Below are 19563 nucleotides of genomic sequence, written 5' to 3'. Positions count from 1 at the left end.
TTACCACAGCTCCTTCTCCTCAAGGCTGAGCCCTGAAGGTGTCCAGCTGTTTGCCATCTTCTCAATGCCACAGCTCCTTCCCCTTAAGGTCGAGCCCTTGCAGGGTGATCCCAACAGAAGTCTGCCCTCTGGAAGTCCATGGTAGCAGTTTTGCTGACCCCCCCGCTCCTTACCTCACCAAGAATTGTGACCACCATGTCGTGGTCGCTAAGCCCAAGACAGCCTCCAGCCACCACATCTCCCACCAGTCCTTCTCTGTTCGTAAACAGCAAGTCAAGCAAGGCACCTCCCCTGGTAGGCTCACTTGCCAGCTGTGTCAGGAAGTTATCCTCCACACACTCCAGGAACCTCCTAGACTGTTTCCTCTCTACTGTGTTATACTTCCAGCAGATGTCCGGTAAGTTGAAGTCCTCTACAAGAACAAGGGCTAGTGATTGTGAGACTTCTGCCAGCTGCTTGTAGAGTGCTTCATCTGCCTCTTCATCCTGGTTGGGTCGTCTGTAACAGACTCTCAGCAGGATACCTGCCTTGTTTCCTTCTCCCCTCATCCTTACCCATAAACACTCGACTTGGTCATCACAATCATTGATTTCAGAACACCCCCTAACATACAGAGCCACCCCATTGCCTCTCCTTCCATGCCTATCCCTTCGGAAGAGCTTATAGCCATCTATTGCAACACTCCAGTCATGAGTCATCCCACCATGTTTCTGTGATGGCGACTAAGTCATAGCTGTCCCGCTGCACAATGGCTTCCAGCTCCTCCTGTGTGCTGCCCATGCTGTGTGCATTGGTATAGATGCACTTGAGCTGGGCTATCAATTCACCCCCAACATTGGCACACCACCCCTAGGCTCATCTCTAGTGAGCCTGGTTTTATCCCCTTTCCTTTTTGACTCTAGTTTAAAGCCCTCTCAATGAGACCTGCCAACCCGTAAGAAAGGATCCTTTTCCCCCTTGGAGACAGTTGCACTCCATCTGCTGCCAGCAGGCTCAGTGCTGTGTAAACTGCCCCATGGTCAAAAAACCCAAAATTCTGCCAATGGCACCAGCCTCTGAGCCACGTGTTAACCAGGTGTGTTTTCCTACTCCTTTCAGTGTTTCCCCCTGCCACTGAAGGGATTGATGAAGACACTACCTGTGCTCCTGCTCCATTGATCAGTCACCTCAGCGCTCTGAAATTCCTTTTAATCGCTTTTAGACTTAGTGCAGCCTCGTTGTTGCCAACCTGCATGACCAATAGCGGGTAGTAATTGGTGGGCTGAATCAGACCAGGGAGTTTCCTGGTGACATCTTTCACGAGGAAAGATGTCAGGCCCCAGGGAGGCAGCAGACTTCCCTGTGGGTTGGGTCTGGCCAGCGTATTGGGCCCTCTGTACCCTCTGTAATTGCAGAGATATCAACCTGCATTGATAGTTCCACTTGTTTGAGAGACCATGATGGGTTGAATAATAGTTGCTGTTGCCCTATGGTTTTAATTGTGCAGGGACCAGTGTTATAAATGTGAGGAGGCAGAATCACAGAATCACAGAATGGTAGGGGTTAGAAGGGACCTTTGAAGATAACTGGTCCAACCCCCCTGCCAAGGCAGGCTCGTCTAGGGCAGGTTGCACAGGAATGCATCCAGTTGGGTTTTGAAGGTCTCCAGAGAAGGAGACTCCACAACCACTCCAGGCAGCCTGTTCCAGTGCTCCGTCACCCTCACAGTAAAGAAGTTTATCCTCATGTTGAGGTGGAACTTTCTGTGTGGCAGTTTATGCCCATCGCCCCTCGTCCTATCACTGGCCACTACTGAAAAGAGACTGACTCCGTCCTCTTGACAGCCACCCTTCAGACATTTATAGACATTGATAAGATCCCCTCTCAGACTTCTCTTCTCCAGACTAAACAGCCCCGGGTCTCTCAGCCTTTCCTCATACGAGAGATGTTCCAGTCCCTTAATCATCTTCATAGCCCTCCGTTGGACTCTCTCCAGAAGTTCCCTCTCTTGAACTGGGGAGCCCAGAACTGGACACAATATTCCAGATGAGGCCTCACCAGCGCAGAGTAGAGGGGGAGGATAACTTCTCTTGACCTGCTGGTCACATTGTTCTTAATGCACCCCAGGATACCATTGGCCCTCTTGGCCACCAGGGCTTTGAGGAAGTAGTGCTTGAATATTAACCAACTCTCTTGGGCTCCCCTACCTTCTAGAGTCCTAGCCCACAAGATACCTCCAAGTAGGTCTTTGGAGAGGACAAAGTCAGCCCTCCTGAAGTCCAGGGTCACAATCTTATCTCCCTGCTTCTTTCTCACACGATACTGAACTCCACCATGTCGTGATCACTACAGCCAAGGCTACCCCCAACCTTTACATCCCCAACGAGTCCTTCCTTGTTTGTTAATACAAATACTTTCTTTGCTGGCTCCTCCACTACCTGCGTCAGAAGGCTGTCATCAGTGCACTGCAGGAACCTTCTGGATTGTATGTGCCTAGCTGTGTGGCGTTTCCAACAAATACCTGGGTGATTGAAGTCACCCATAAGCACCAGGGCATGTGATTTTGAGGCTACTTCTAGTTGTTTGTAGCAGGCTTCACCTACTTTTTCCTGGTCTGCTGGTCTATAGTGAACATCCACAACAATATCAGCCATATTAGCCATAAACTTACAACAGGTACTTCATCCCTCCCTAGGCAGAGCTCAATACATTCCAGTTGTTTACATACATAAAGAGCAACACCACCACCTCACTTTCCTGGCCTATCTTTCCTAAATAGGACATAGCTATCCATGACAATGTTCCCGTCATGCGAGCTATGTCTCCATGATTGCAATGATATCATGGCCCTGTGACCGCATGCAGATCTCTAGTTCTTCCTGTTTATTCCCTATGCTGCGTGCATTGATGTACAGGCATTTCAGGAAGGGAGTCAAGCGACTCGTAAGAAGAGCTGGCGGGGAAGGCACCCGGCCTGGCTAAACAGGGAGATTCTGCTGGGACTCAGGGAAAACAGGAGAGTTTATCACCTCTGGAAGAAGGGGCAGGCAACTCACGAAGAGTACAAAGATCTCGTTAGGTCAAGCAGGGACAAAATTAGAAAGGCAAAAGCTCAGGTAGAGCTCAGTCTGGCCACAGTCATAAGGGATAACAAAAAGTGTTCTTACAAATATATTAACGACAAAAAGAGAGGCAAGGAGAATCTCCATCCCCTACTGGATATGGCGGGGAACATTGTCACCAAGGATGAGGACAAGGCTGAGGTACTTAATGCCTTCTTTGCCTCAGTCGTTAATAGCCAGTCCAGGTATCCACAGGGTATTCAGGCCCCTGAGCTGGAAGATAGGGATGGAGAGCACAATAACCCTCCCATAATCCAGGAGGAAGCAATTAAGGACATGTTAAACCACCTGGACACCCACAAGTCTATGTGGCCTGATGGGATCCACCCGAGAGTACTGAGAGAGCTGGCGAAGGAGCTTGCCAAGCCACTCTCCATCATTTATCAGCAGTCCTGGTTAACAGGGGAGGTCCCAGACGACTGGAGGCTTGCCAATGTGACGCCAGTCTACAAGAAAGGCCAGAAGGAGGATCCTGGGAACTACAGGCCTGTCAGCCTGACCTCTGTACCGGGGAAGATCATGGAGCGGTTGGTCTTGAGAGTGCTCACAGGGCACCTGCAGGACACCCAAGGGATCAGGCCCAGTCAGCATGGGTTCATGAAAGGCAGGTCCTGCTTGACCAACCTGATCTCCTTCTATGACCAGGTGACCCGCCTAGTGGATGAGGGAAAGGCTGTGGATGTTGTCTACCTGGACTTTAGTAAAGCCTTTGACAGTGTCTCCCACAGCATTCTCCTGCAGAAACTGGTGGCTCGTGGCTTAGATGGGTTTGCTCTTCGCTGGGTGAGGAACTGGCTGGATGGCCGAGCCCAGAGAGTTGTGGTGAATGGCGTTAAATCCGGCTGGCGTCCTTGCCTGTATCAGCAATAGTGTGGCCAGCAGGAGTAGGGAAGTGATCGTGCCCCTGTACTCGGCACTGGTGAGACCTCACCTCGAATACTGTGTTCAGTTTTGGGCCCTTCACTACAAGAAGGATGCTGAGGTGCTGGAGCGTGTCCAGAGAAGGGCAACGAAGCTGGTGAGGGGTCTGGAGCACAAGTCTTATGAGGAGCGGCTGAGGGAACTGGGGTTGTTTAGTCTGGAGAAGAGGAGGCTGATGGGGAGACCTTATCGCTCTCTACAACTACCTGAAAAGGGGTTGCGGCGACAAGGGCGCTGGTCTCTTCTCCCAAGTAATCAGCGATAGGACGAGAGGAAATGGCCTCAAGTTGCACCAGGGGAGGTTTAGATTGGACATTAGGAAAAATTTCTTCACTGAGAGGGTGGTCAAGCATTGGAACAGGCTGCCCAGGGAGGTGGTGGAGTCGCCATCACTGGAAGTGTTCAAAAAAAGTGTGGATGTGGCGCTTCAGGACATGGCTTAGGGAACATGATGCCGCTAGATTAATGGTTGGACTTGATGATCTTGAAGGTCCTTTCCAACCTAGTGATTCTGTGATTCTGTGATTCTGTGACTGTCACAGACAACCTTGGTATTATTATCACCCCCCTTGCCTTTGCATCTAGTTTAAAGCCCTGTCAATCAGCTCCACTATCTCTTGGGCAAAGATACTCTTTCCCCTTTGAGAGATGTATCTCCCGTTTGATGCCAGCATTCCTGGTGCCGTGTATGCCATCCCATTATCAAAAAACCCAAAATAGTAACACCAATCACGGAGCCATGTGTTGATGGATTGGATCTTCCTGTTCCTTCCAATGTCACTGCTTTCAACTGGAAGGAGGGAAGAAAAAATAACCTGCACCCCAGATTCTCTCACTAACCATCCCAAGGCCCTAAACTCTCTCTTAATTTTTTGTGGACTACAAATTGCTGCTTCTTCTCCACCCACATGGAAAATCAGTAGTGGGTAGTAATCTGTGGACCTCACTAAGCTAGGAAGCTTCCTAGTCATGTCCTTAACCTAGGCTCCAGGGAGACAGCAGACCTTCCTGAGAGGAGGGTCTACGTGGCATATTGGACACTCTGTTCCGCTCAGTGTGGAGTCACCTACAACTACAACCCTTCTTTTTTTCCTTTTGTGTGTGGTGGTGATATAGGCAGTAGGCCTGTCTGACTGTGTAGACAACTCTGGTGTAGCTTGCCCATCGTCCACATCCTCATTTGTCTGTTTCTCAACCAGAGCCTTGTACCTGTTGCTTAGAGGCACCTGGGGGGACAAGGTGGGCAAGAGGGGATTTCGCCTGCTGCTCCTGCCATGGACTTGCCTCCACTCTTTTCATTTAGGCTTCTGCCTTTGGCTTGACAGGGGCAGGATACAGAGGCCCCTTGATCCTGGGTGCTCTCTAGTGGGTGCTCCCAATTCTGGTTCAAGGAGGGCAGAGCCTGGCTCCACCGTTCAGCCTCCCTAATGCTCCTCAATTTCTGAACCTCCTCACGCAGCTCTGCCACCAGGCCGAGCAGGTCATCCACCTGTTCCCAGCAGATGCAGCAGCTCTCCTCACTGCCACTTGTTGCCGGTGCAAGGCTCTGGCATTCCCTGCAGCCTTTGACCTGGGCAGCTGCCTGTTTCCATGGGAATTCCATCTGGGTTGCCACGTCCATTCTGGCAAGCGCAGAGGTCACTGCCTCCCGCCCGGCTAGGGCTGAGCTCTCCTGCATGCCCTGGTCGCGCTAATGGAGAAAGTGCTTACAGCAAGAAGGCCGCTGCTTCGCTCCCCGCCGACTGAGAACTTACTGAGCTTGCCTCTTGCACTAGCAGAGCTCTTAGTGCCTGCCCACGCGTCCTGCTGCGCAAACTGCGACGCCTTGGGGTGACACCCCAGATACGCCTCCTCACTGCTTGTTTGCTCAACCTGGTCGCTGCACTCCCTCGGGACTTCTTTCGTGCGGGGGTGGGGAGGGTCTTGGCCAGTGACCGTTAGGCGTGTTTACACCTTGTTTGGATCTGCACTGGAGCTGGTCTCTTCAGCAAGACCAGCAATTTGATAGGAGGCTGAGTTGGTGAATATGATTGTTTGATATCAATCTTGAACTGAAAACCTAGGTTGAAATGAGAGTTGGGGTCTGTCCAAAAGTACATGGTGAGTTCTGAATGTGGTATAATAGAAGCATTCACAGAATCACAGAATCACAGAATCACAGAATCACTAGGTTGGAAAGGACCTTTAAGATCATCAAGTCCAACCATTAATCCAGCACCACCATGTCCCCTAAACCATGTCCTGAAGCGCCACATCCACACGTTTTTTGAACACTTCCAGAGATGGCAACTCCACCACCTCCCTGGGCAGCCTGTTCCAATGCCTGACCACCCTCTCAGTGAAGAAATTTTTCCTAATATCCAATCTAAACCTCCCCTGGTGCAACTTGAGGCCATTTCCTCTTGTCCTATCACTAGTTACTTGGGAGAAGAGACCAACACCCTCGTCGCCACAACCCCCTTTCAGGTAGTTGTAGAGAGCGATAAGGTCTCCTCTCAGCCTCCTCTTCTCCAGACTGAACAACCGCAGTTCCCTCAGTCGCTTCTCATAAGACTTGTGCTCCAGACCCCTCACCAGCTTCGTTGCCCTTCTCTGGACACGCTCCAGCACCTCAACGTCCTTCTTGTAGTGAGGGGCCCAAAACTGAACACAGTATTCAAGGTGCGGCCTCACCAGTGCCGAGTACAGGGGCACGATCACTTCCCTACTCCTGCTGGCCACACTATTCCTGATACAGGCCAGGACGCTGTTGGCCTTCTTGGCCACCTGGGCACACTGCTGGCTCATATTCAGCCGGCTGTCAACCAGCACCCCCAGGTCTCTTTCCACCGGGCTGCTCTCCAGCAACTCCTCCCCAAGCCTGTAGCATTGCATGGGGTTGTTGTGGCCAAAGTGCAGGACCCTGCACTTGGCCTTATTAAACCTCATACAGTTGGCCTCTGCCCATGGATCCAGCCTGTCCAGATCCCTCTGCAGAGCCCTCCTACCCTCCAGCAGATCAACACTCCCACTCAACTTGGTGTCATCTGCAAACTTACTGAGGGAGCACTCAATTCCCTCATCCAGATCATCAATAAAGATATTGAACAAGACCAGCCCCAGAACCGAGCCCTGGGGAACACCGCTTGTGACCGGCCGCCAGCCGGATTTAACGCCGTTCACCACAACTCTCTGGGCTCGGCCATCCAGCCAGTTCCTCACCCAGCGAAGAGTAAACCCGTCTAAGCCACAAGCCACCAGTTTCTCCAGGAGAATGCTGTGGGAGACACTGTCAAAGGCTTTACTAAAGTCCAGGTAGACAATGTCCACAGCCTTTCCCTCATCCACTAGGCGGGTCACCTGGTCATAGAAGGAGATCAGGTTGGTCAAGCAGGACCTGCCTTTCATGAACCCATGCTGACTGGGCCTGATCCCTTGGGTGTCCTGCAGATGCCCTGTGAGCACCCTCAAAATGAACGTCTCCATAATCTTCCCCAGTACCAAGGTCAGGCTGACAGGCCTGTAGTTCCCTAGATCCTTCTGCTGGCCCATTGTGTAAATGGGTGTCACATTGGCAAGCCTCCAGTCGTCTGGGACCTCCCCTGTTAACCAGGACTGCTGATAAATGATGGAGAGTGGCTTGGCAAGCTCCTCCGCCAGCTCTCTCAGTACTCTCGGGTGGATTCGTATTTGAAAGGACAGTCATGTCTGTGGTTTTTTCCCTTGACATAGTTTACGATAATGTGCAAAGTTGTTGTCGTGCATTTAGTGTGGTTTTTGAGTCGGCATCCTAGCAAAATCGTGTCTCCTTTGGTTCCCTTTAAAGATGGAATTTGTTGATTTTCATTTTCGTCTTCAATGATCCATTCTTGTCTATGGAAGGCAACATTGTTGTGTAGTACTACTGTTGATAAATTTAGATTAGGTGTAGGTATGTCAAAAATTATGTATACATCAACTCATGGTCACCCTGTCATACATTAATTCCACATTTTGCATTCAATAATCATGAAATCAAAAAATAGTTTTGCATCACGATTACCTCAGAGGCAGAGTGCAATGAAGGGTGGCATAAAAGTGAAATTGTACCAGCAATGTGGTTCTGGTATCTTATAGCAAGATTTCTCATTGTCTTTTGGTTCAGAAAAATTGGTATAATATATTTTAATTTTGGTGGGGTTTTTGTGGGTGTATTCATTGATTGCCTGACACCCAATTTTTATTTCTTCCACTGGTGTGGCCTGAAATTATAATATTTGATGGATGTCATTGTTGTTATGAGAGATTTTAGTATTTTTGTTATACAGTGTCTCCCATTTCCAGTCGTTTTTTAGATATGCCTCATTTCCATGCATGACTAAAGTAGCAAGGCTCAGGTTTGTCTTATTTTTTGGTTGGACCTTAACACTTCCACTATAATTTAGCTGCATAGTGCCAAAGAGTCTGTCCCCAAACTGGAAGGATCATACTTATCCTGATTAAACGGGAAAGTAAGGTTGGGTTGAGGGCATTCTGCTGCTGTTGTCGCTGCCATTGATGTAGATTCATTTTCTCCTGTAAAAGAAAAGAAAGAGAATGTTTCAGCGGGGAAGGCCGAACAGATTACCCCTTTTTATGATGCAGGATAAATCCATCGTGCACTAATTCTATGTTTTGCACCATTACTGTCAGTAGCTTCCCAGGCACACAGGCCATGAGGTTTAATTAAATCATGGTCACAGTGCCAATAGATGGTACATTACCATTACAGGTTGTCCTGGTTGTAATGTTGTTGGATATTTTCTTTGCTCAGTAGGTGGAGCACTAGGCTTAGCTTTTGAAAAGAATGCTCAACTCACAGGGCTCCCCGTGGGCCCATATCGATTATTTAATTGATGAAACACTTTGGAAAGTCAAGTATCCCACTGGGCCTTGGGATACTTGGCTCAAGGCTCTTTTTCAATAAGCCATTAGCTCTTTCTACCATACCATTTGATTGAGGGTAATATGGAGTGTGGAATACTCATTGAATTTCTTCTTGTTTTGCACATTCTTATAAGTCTCTGCATGAAAAGTGCGAGCCATTATTGCTTTGGATGACATCAGGAGTAGGTAGGCTTGAGAACCAGGATGATAGTCCTTGTATTGTATTTTGTCCATTGTCTTTCCCACACTTAGTTGCCAAAAGCAAGCCGGAGACTACTTCTACTCCTGTGAGGATATATCGATATCTTGCAGAGCCTTTGAGTGGTCTGATATAATCAATTTGCCATGTAGGCCATAAAGTTTTCCCTTCATTGATATGTAGAGGTGGTGCTTTGACTGGGTGATCTGCTTGTAACTTCAATCTACACTGGAGACATTCTGTAAAGATAGTTTCACAAGTTTTTCTGTTGATAAGCCAGCCTTTACTTTGTGCAGCAAAGTGCTTCTTTACCTGTGTGGCCTACATTTTGATGTAACCATTCTCCCAGTTGATACCACTCAGGACCTAAGGTGATTTTTCCAATCTTTAACTCATACACCTTTTGGTTCCAGTTTGTGGCTGGCTTATTATCCTTAGGGTGAGCTTTCACCCATCCCATCTTGAATGGAGTTTTCCTGGCTGTACTTAATAATAATTACCAGTCTTGAGTTCTCCAAACTGTTCAACTTCCCAGTTCAGGGATTCCCATTGACAAAGCCATTGTGTGGCAACAGCCCACGCGGCATAGGAGTCTACATATATAACTTTTGCTTCATTTTGTGGTGATGGAACAACTGCCCTTAATTCTCCCACTTGTGAACTGCCTTCACTTTCTTCTATTATTTGTTTGCCAGTGGTAATTTCTAATGCAACAGCCCTGTATTGCCATTTACCATTTATCCTTTTCGCCGAGGCATTGGTGAACCAAATGTTTTCTGTAGATGTTCCCTCAGTAAGAGTAGGTGCATCTCAAATTACTGAAGATTTAGAAAGTTGTTGTAATGCTGGTGGGTCTGCATTTATAGGCATCTGTAATTTGGAAGCTTTAGTATGTCCTTCAGTTAATTGCATTTCTCTGCTACTCCTGACAAGTAAGCGTATGGCTTTCTAATTGTAGATTCCTGTGCAATTCCTTCTGGGGAAGCAGTTCCCTTTAAGACTGTTTCTAACAGGTTAAATGGCCCCTCTAGTCCCAACGGGTTGTCCCTGATGTATTTTCTCAACTTGTTTGGCTGCTTGGAGTGGAGACAAAAGTCTCTCTTCCCATTCGGAATATCCCTGTTCTGTCTCTTTAAATGCAGTCGAGCTGAGCAATAAAGGTCTCTTTGGTCCATCAGAGCCAGTTTGCAATAGATTACAGTAGGTACCGTGTTCAGCAAAACCTCATTCTGCTGTAATAGGGTCATGGGAGTGTCCTGTTCCCAGCGACTGATATGTTTTTAATCCCTGTATTAAGGTTTTAATTGCCTCTTCATTTTCTGCATCCCATTTCTATGATTTTCCCTTTCGTAAAAGTGAATACAGTGGACAAGCAATGGTAGAAAATCCAGGTACTTGTTTTCTCCAATTTACTCCAATAGAGTACCCGTAAACTGTTGTAATTCTTTTCAAAATTGAGGCATCTGCAATTGTTCTATTTTATTTAAGGTGTCTGGTGGAATTGCTGCACTACCTGCAACCCACCAAGTACCTAAAAATTTTACTTCTCTGCTTGGTCCCTGACATTTTTCAGGTGGGAATTCAACTTCTGCTTGGTGTAGTGGTTGCCATACTTCTGTTACTGCTTCCCCCATTTTTTCAGGGGAGGTCCCTCCTATTAGAATATCATCTATATATTGGTACAGTTTCATATCTTGAGAGAGTGAGAATGTAAAAGTTCAGCAAGTGCGGCACGAGAAATCGTTGGTGAATGTTTACATGCCTGTGGGAGTCTGTTAAGGGTGTATTGTACACCTTCCCAAGTAAAAGCAAATTTCTCTTTATCCTTTTGTTGTAAGGGGGCCATAAAGAACATATCTTTTATATCTAGCTCTGCCATCCATGGGTGGGCAGCTGCTTGAATTATGGCTGAGTTGCAATATTAGGTACTGCAGCTCTTAACGGGGCTGTGTTAGCACTTACGCACCAGTAATCAGTAGTTAATCGCCACCTCCCATCTGGTGTTCTGACTGGCCAAACAGGTGAATTATATGGGCTGTGGGTTCTGGAGATGATTTGTCATTTTTCCAAATCTGCTATACCTCAGAAGTTCCACTTTGTGCCGCAGCAAAAATCAGATACTGCAGGGTGCTAGCAATTTTTGAATCAGGGAGTACAGGGGCTGCGCGGAGTACCCGCTTTTTGAATTTTATCAGGGTTAAGGTCGATTTTTGAACTGAAGGACCACACACTGCCATCTGGCAGACACCAGGTTCGTCCATTCAAAACATCAAAACCCAAAATATTTTCATTATGATCTTTAACTGCAAAGCAAGCAGACAGCATACGCTTCTCACCAGGGAGCCATAAATTGACCTTGGCAGTTTGGCAAACAGCACTTGCTCCATTTACTCCAGTGATTTTAACTCTTTGCCGTCTGGGTTGTATACCCAGCTTCTCAGCAGCCTGTAGTGTTAATACTGAAATTTGTGCTCCCATATCTATTAGAAATTTTATTAACTGTTGTCAAGGACCAACTGAGATCAAAATATAAGGGCCATTGTTATTTATCTATTGATATGATTCCACTTGCTGGACGGACAGACCCAGTTGTCGTCCAGACACTATTTGTTTTTTGATCTCAAGTTTTGGGGAAGGAAAGGGTTATCATTCCCTCTCGGAGCTACCGTTGGTTTCTCAGCATTACAAGTGTTCCTCTCTGTGTCTCTGGAATGCATGAATTAGAACCTGGATAGTGCTAATAGATTGTCTTTGAATTGCAGCTCTCGGAATGCCTAATGCTAATGCTTGATTATATAGTTCTCTCCACCTCTGAGATCTGGGCTGACGATCAATGGGTTCCGAATCTTGGGAACTATTTTGAGGTGTTTGCTTAAGTTGTCTAACATTATGACCTGTAGTTCTGGTTTCGTTAAGTAAATTACCCCATCCCATTTCTCGCCCGTGATTCATGATATCATGGATTAATGTTGCCCATGTAGGGAGATTTCTGTGCAATAATTCTTTTTCCTGGTCATCAACAACATTCCCTGTGTCCAATACAGCACTGAAATCTGTATCTCTTCTAATTTCATCACGTTTTGCAATGAGATAAGGCTTGAGTACAGTGGGGGCTTGCTTTATTAATGGCTTTAGCATTTCATGATTTACAACTGCTGACATAGGAACATTGCGAGGGCCGCGTTCATGCATAGCCTGGATACAGGCAGCCTTTGTAATAGCTGTGGAGAGATCATTTAAAGATTTAATGTGTATTAACGGAGTCTCTCCTCTCTCCAATGTATTTATGCCACCAGCCCAGTACGCCACTCTGCTTGTTATTGAGTGGGGATCATCTGGGGGTTCAGGGCCAGCATTTAAAAAGACAACAGGACCCCAAAATCCTTTGGCTTCATCACTTTTTAGTAAGATTCTATCTCCTCCAGTTAGACATACTCGCCATAAATATTCAGTTTCTCTTGCGCCTGGCTTACAGCCATAGCGTTCTTGTAAGTTAGCCATCTGAATTGGATCATGGGGTCGTTTTTTGGATATGATCTCCTGCTCCACCCCAAGGTCCAGTGGTTTTCTCTGTTTTTATAATGGGTCTGACTTCACAGATAGGGGGATTTGAAGGACTAAAAGAATCGTTTTTCTCCAGTTCACTGTCATCAGAGTCACCCCATACGTTCCCGTCCCACTCTTCAGGGGATACCATTAACTTCTTTATCTGCACAATGTCAGGGGAATGGGAAGCCCACATAAGCATCATTTCAACCTTTTCCTCCAACTTTTGTTTTTTCTCCTTTTCATCCTGTAACTGTTTCTGCAGCTGCTCAATTTTCAAAGACATTATTAACTCAGCTGCTTTTCTGCCTTCTATTTCTTCCTTTAGGTCCTGCTCCCTTTTATTGTTATTCTTCCTATCCTGATAAGCAGCTTCTAGGCAGGTGCCCAACATTTTGAAAATAATACCTTCTCTTTTTCTGTCCTTTATATGGTCCCTGGCCTCCTTTAGCTCTTTTTTCACAACTTCCCAATCATGCCAATTATCATGAGCCCATTCTTCTAAGAATTTGGGACTCGGACTTATCCCATGCTTTCATAAGTAATCAGTGATACTACTACTTGCCATCCTGCCACCAACTTGTTGTGAATGAATGGTTTAGGATGCTTAAAGAATCACCACCAAAGGTATTTGAAGGCAAACGATTTTAATATGAATCTGCAAAAAGTGCAACTTAGATTTCAATGGCAAGGTCCACTCTATTACTTATAGAAAAGCATGCGCATAGAAATCAAATCAGAACTGGGTTGTAATTTTGTGTATGGATCAGGGAAAATGATTTACACAGGGTCAGGAAAATCAAATCAGGATCGAGTTGGTGTGATTTAGATATGGATTAGGGAAAGAAGATGAGGGAGATCCTCCTGTTGAATCAGAGGTCCAGAGTGGATCCTCTTGCTTTCTGAACTCCCACTTAAAGGAATCTAGTGGCGGCTGAATCTACTCCTAGTCCCAGACCTGGTCAATGGTTTAGGACTAAAGGAATTAAGTGCAGGGATCTTGGTGTGATGATTTAAATATGATTTTTGTGTTTTGTATAACTTTAGAATAGCAGCAATCTAACGTGCAATAGCAGTAATGTAAAGTTCACTAACTCTATTAAGGTAAATCACAACGTTAGAAAATTTTCTAATAAAGCTTAGTAACACAACAACTTAGTTAAAAACTTAATGAGATTCCCTAATTACACACACACAGAGAGAAATGAATATAGACGTAGAGACATATAAAGAGATATGTAAGGATATATACAAAGGTATACCTGCTAAAAATTCCCCTTGAGTCCAGTGAAGTACATCGAATGCCTTTGCATTTCTCACTGGCTGAGGGTTGAGCCTCAAGGAGTGGGGGTGGGTTTCAGCCCAGGTCTTGTTGTTGATCTTCGGCGATGGTCTTCCAAACTTTGCAAACTTGATAGTTCATGAGCTCTGAGAGGTGTCCCACTCAGGGGGAGATGCTGGTCACAGCCCACTGCGGTCCAGGAGAGCTCAAAGGGCCTCACTGAGAACGGCTGTTTATAGGGTCAGGAGATGATTGACTTTAGGCACCAGTAAATTTCCATCCTTGCCACAATCATTTGCCGGTAATTGCTAGAATTCTCGGAATTCCAGCAGCTCTGGTACCATCTGTCCAGGTCACAATTAGACAAAATACGTTCCGGGGCTATCAGAGGAACATTAGTTACTCCCACAGCTGATAGTCCTGAGACGGTCAGTACCGTTCTGTACTTTAGCTACGCTGGAGTGCTTGGCACGGTGAAGGGGCTCTTAACCACCAAACTCTCTGCTCCAAGGCCAAGGTTTATCAAGAGCTCCAGGTGCAAGGACGGGGAAGAAATGCACCACCACAGAGGGGCCCGGTGAAAGGGCAAGTGTCAGTGGGAACAGACTGAAAAACTTTCATCAGTATCACTGATGAAAAAGGATAAAGCTTTAAAAAAGAATGACTTTTCAAAGTTAAAAAAAATGTGGATTGGTGTTTTTGTTGAAATCTAGAAGTATCTGCTGTTTTCTAGCTCATCAAGAATCTGATCCCATTTGCATACAGAACGCTTTTCTGGTAGACACAAACTTGGTAAAACTATCACCTTAAAATCACAGTTTTCTTTTTGGAGATTGCCTTCGTTCCCTCTAGCTCTGCATTAGTACCCTCTGGTTCTCTTTTTGCTCAGCAGTAGATACTTATGAGTATTCAGATCTACCCTATGACTAAATCTTCCTGAAGACTTGTACACTCTTATTTAAGAAACATTAACAACTCTTACTGTCCCTTTCAAGAATTGCCATTCTTACAACTTTATGTCAGTGGAATTTTGTTGCTATTGCTTTTAATTGGGGGATAGTCACACAGTTCTGTCCGAGTTTAGTTTCAGCATCTTAAGATAAGATAACTGCTCTGATTTGGCTATTTCTCTTCATTGACAATGAGGAAATTCAAGTTCCTCACAACTGCCTTGAATGACATCTAAGCTGCTTGCCTAACACAGGGTGTGTGAATAGCTTGCTTTCTCCACTTTTCATCTGTAGAGCAAATATTTCAGTAATTCAACATGAACGTATATATCTCAAAGAAAACATGAGATACAGTATCAACGAAATAACACAGATTAGCTGCATTTACTTTATTGAAATCTTCATGTTTTTAAATTGCTTAAACTACATTTTTATGATAGTACTCTGTGTTCGAACTGAATACTCACAAGCTAGTCTGGAAATCATGAATAATTTTTCATAATGAAAAAACATTCTTGAAAAAGCAATTCCTTTTCTCCAGGAAGCTGTGTGTTTTTCAGGAAAATGAGTAACAAGCTCACCTGCTTTTAGCTCAAAAGGACAATTGTTCTCAGCGCAAGCACTCAGTATCTGCTCGTACTTCAAGTCCACCAGAGACTGCACCTCACATCCTGGAAAGAGACTTCGTCATATGACATCATCTCATTCACATCTCACTTCCGCTCAGTTCCTCTTTACCTCAGTGGTAATGTTAACAATTTTGATATTACTAAGCATTACCGCTGGCTCCTTAGTTAATATTCATAGATGGAACCAAGAAAATTCACAAACCAAAGTGATTGTTCTAGTCTGTTTACGAAATCAGGCAGATGTATTGGTTTTAGTGACGTCAGAGTGATGTTTTGAAGTTTTGCTCTGACGCAGAGCAGTGAGTGGTACTTTCTAAAATGCAAGCAGAGTATTTGGAAAGCAAAGAAGTGGTATGTCCATGTTTCCACAGTTAGCCCTTCATGTACCATACCTTGCTGAACATGTGTTAAATGCCAAGAATGCAAAGTAACTGAATCCATTCAATAAGATCAATATTAATAACTTATTTCAACATACTAAAATTAGGCAAATGCAACTCAGTAACACATAAAGAATAAATTTTCAAAATTCTGCATATTTACCCTTAACTGTTTTTTAATTTAAATTTTTTACACCTGTGAAAGGTTCGGAAAAAATTTTACATTTACATTCTCAAGCAATTTCTTCTTATTTCCTTAGAAAGTAATGTAATTCAACCCACCCAATGAGGGTTAAAACTTCTACACATTGACATATCCAAAATAGCTTGTCAGATTTTCCATGGGACCCGTAAAGCTAAGAGAGGGTGCTAGACCTTCCAAAAAGTCCATAACCACTCATTTACTCAAGGACTGTACAAATACAGCTTCCATATTTTGCTTAAAGTAGACACAGTGGCTAATGATTGTGGCAAAATTCCCTGCTTGTATCATCACCTCAAGTTGTCACCAATAACTGCTATGTCAAAGTCCAGGGACAACCACACCTTTCACCTTCATAATACTGCTTCCAGATTTCTTCCAATTTGTTCTTTCAGTAGCTTTTTTTTTTTCCAGCCAACATCTACAGTGAAGGACAATACAAAAGGACAGTTTATGTGGAAGCAGGAAAAAACAGGCAGATGATCTCTCTGCCACAATATTCAGACTCGTCTGATGGGTGGCCACCAGGTGTTTCAGTCCCCAGTAAAGCTAGAAGTGCTAGCAATGGTGGGGCATTTGAGAAGCTCAGCCTTATCCTGACTGGTGGCCAGGGGCCATTTGTAGTCAGGAGCTTATCTCTCTTTCACAGTCATCTCACTCGTGACCCAGGGCGACCAGAGCCAGTTAAAGGACCAAGTTCACTTTGAATAGCTCCACTGAATTGCCACATTTGTGCCTTTCTATCAATGGGTGGCTCTATCTTTTGGCCTCACACCCAGTAAGGCACAGTTATATCACAAAGGTAAAAAAAAGGTCTCTCAGTAAATTTACATCACTTAAAAGATAGTACCAGGCTATTAATAATTAAGTTCTTAAAGGGTTTGCAGGAATACTTGGTTTTCTATGGTCCTGTCCTCACATTACAGCTGCCTTTGCCAAGGCTGAAACTATCCCATTTATATTTTTTATTAGAATTATATTTATCAAAATCTTTGGCAGTTTGCAGGAAAGTATCTGTTTGCCTTTAAATTTTGTGTATGTCATGGAGCACTGTAGAGTCAGAATAAAAACAACTTTACATCTATCTGCTCTGACGGAGTGTTTTTATTTGCCAATACAATACATAGATTATCTTATCAATAATCAGGTGGAAAAGAGAGCCACGCTGCTAGTGTCTTTGTTCAGTCTTGTCTGAATAGTTGCTCAGCTAAATAGCTTTACGCCTATGAAAACACTGGGAAGCTTAATTTGAATAAATATTTGAAATAATTTAAAATCCCTTCAGAGCTCTTCAAGTTGAATTTATATTCTGGTGTACTAATCCTGCCCAAAGGGTCAGCAGAAGATATTATAATCCGTATTGACAAAGCTGTTGAACAAACTCATTCTTGATTCAACTTCATTGACTTCAGTGCATTTGCATTTGGAATTGGCCCTTCTAAAGAAAAACAATTCCTTTTATTATAAAGTGTTTCCTAATAGCTTCTTTCATTCAACTTTACTTTGATTCTGTCTATGTGTTTGTTATCTGTTGTAGCTCTCCCTGCCAGAATGGAGGAACGTGCATTGATGACAATGGTTTTGCACCACATGCTTCCTGTCTGTGCCCTGCTGGTTTTGCTGGCAACTTCTGCGAAATAGAGAGAGATGACTGTGAGTCCAACCCCTGTGAAAATGGAGGAACATGTACAGATATCGGTGTGGGTTTCAGCTGTTTTTGTCCCCACGGCTATACGGGAAAGCTCTGTAGCAGTCGTGTCATATTCTGTGCAAGTGGCCCATGTGAGAATGGAGGGGCATGCAGTGAACATCCCCAGGGAGGATTCGAATGCATCTGTAAACCAGAATTTGTTGGTGCGACCTGCAAACATCCCAGCAAAAACACAAGCCTCTCTGGAGTGAATATGGAGACAAAGCATATGGAGAATTACAAGCCACCCCCAAAAGCTCATCACAGATCGGTGCATCATCAACAAGAAATCCTGAAAATAACAATGAAAGAAACAATCCAAAATGCAGCTCCCTTGCTCAGTAGAAGCCAGGTGATATGTTTTGCTGTACTGGGCTTGCTTACATGTCTTGTTGTCTTGGGTACAACTGGGATTGTATTTTTTTCAAAATGTGAAATGTGGCTTGCTAATGCCAAATATAGTCATCTCCTACGCAAGAAAAAGAACTTTTTTCTGAAATCTAACAATGGGGAAAACCTCTCAGTTAATATTATCTTCCCAGAGAAGATCAAATTAACTAATTACACTAAGAACTACACTGCCATCTAGGCCCTAGAATGCTGAGCAGCAACTTGCAACTTTTCATAGCAATATGTAAAATATATTGAATTTATTGCCTGTGATTGGCCTCAATATTTGTGGGCACATTTGCTGTAGCTTGTGCTGAGTGATAATGAAGAAATATAATGTATCTGTATTGCTAAGGATTTTTTCATTCCCCAAAATAGAAATTAAAAAGAAAAAAGGATTAAAGAGCAAGGAATGTTAATTTGACTTCTTTTCAAGGCAGCTATTTTTTGTAAAATAAAAGGTAATTTACCACTGGAACTGTATTACAGCTTTGTCTTGTGCATAGTTTATTTCGCAAGTACGGTACCTGTAAATTATTCAGTAGTGCTTTTTTTTTTTTTAATAAACAGCAGTTAAGGGCTATACTGGTTTCTTTATTCATTTCTGAATGTTATGCTACAGCAAAGTCCACAGCAAGTGTCCCTGACTAATTCTTCTGCTGTGATAAAGACTGTAGAGATTGTGATCAACAGGAGCAAATGTACACTGATGCCTGACATATCCAGGCATATTTTTTTTTGCTAGTCAGTTTTGCTATTTTTTACATGCTTATAAGATAGATTACTCCTTTTATAGAATCTAATAGGTCCTTGTGATATTAATTTCAGGTTAAAGGTGTCTGTTGCTTGGAATGCTGCCTCCATAAATTGTTCTATTTATGTACCAAACTCTTAAAAATATGTTCAGTGTCTTAGGTCATACTTTCTGTAGAGAGACCTGGTATTAATGTAAAGAATCTGATTCTCACTTTTCTATACATATTCCTCAAAGAACTCTGCTGAGAGAAGTATCCTTCATGCCTGTGTCATGAGGAGAAATTAAGAGATAACGTGTCACTTGAAAGAGGACAGCTACTTTTAATTCTTCATTTCTGCTTTTTCTCTGTCATATTTCATGGAGAGGACAAGATTTTCAAGAATCAAAAGCAGCACTGGCAAACAGGCAAAGGCTCATGAAAGCCACAAAAGTGTTAGGGGTCTGAGTTCACTAATAGGTCTTAATGACCCTGAGGAACCTCACCGGGGGGTCCTCACCAACCCCCTGCCTACAGGCCCATTTTAGGTCACCCCAGGACTGTTGGTCCTCATCTGAGCTATGCTGTAGCAGTACTGGTCTCCATCTCCACCTCTGCCTCCTGGATGGACCTCAGACCTGTGCTGTAGGTAGCC

At 44.5% G+C, this 19563-nt stretch overlaps 1 protein-coding gene across 1 annotated transcript in view; it reads left to right on the top strand.

The window, feature by feature from the left end:
• Positions 1-19219, top strand: part of DLK1 (delta like non-canonical Notch ligand 1) — a 33850-nt gene extending 14631 nt beyond the window's left edge. Inside the window, exon 5 of the mRNA XM_082000026.1 lies at positions 17632-19219. Within this exon, the coding sequence (XP_081856152.1) occupies positions 17632-18373 (742 nt within the window). The 3' untranslated portion in view covers positions 18374-19219. The remainder of the gene's footprint in view (positions 1-17631) is intronic.
• The last annotated feature ends 344 nt before the right edge of the window (positions 19220-19563 follow it).

The sequence above is a fragment of the Phaethon aethereus genome, assembly GCF_964289735.1.
Source record: "Phaethon aethereus genome assembly, chromosome: 5".
Taxonomy (NCBI): Eukaryota; Metazoa; Chordata; class Aves; order Phaethontiformes; family Phaethontidae; genus Phaethon; species Phaethon aethereus.
This window is presented reverse-complemented; position numbering and strand designations above follow the sequence as displayed.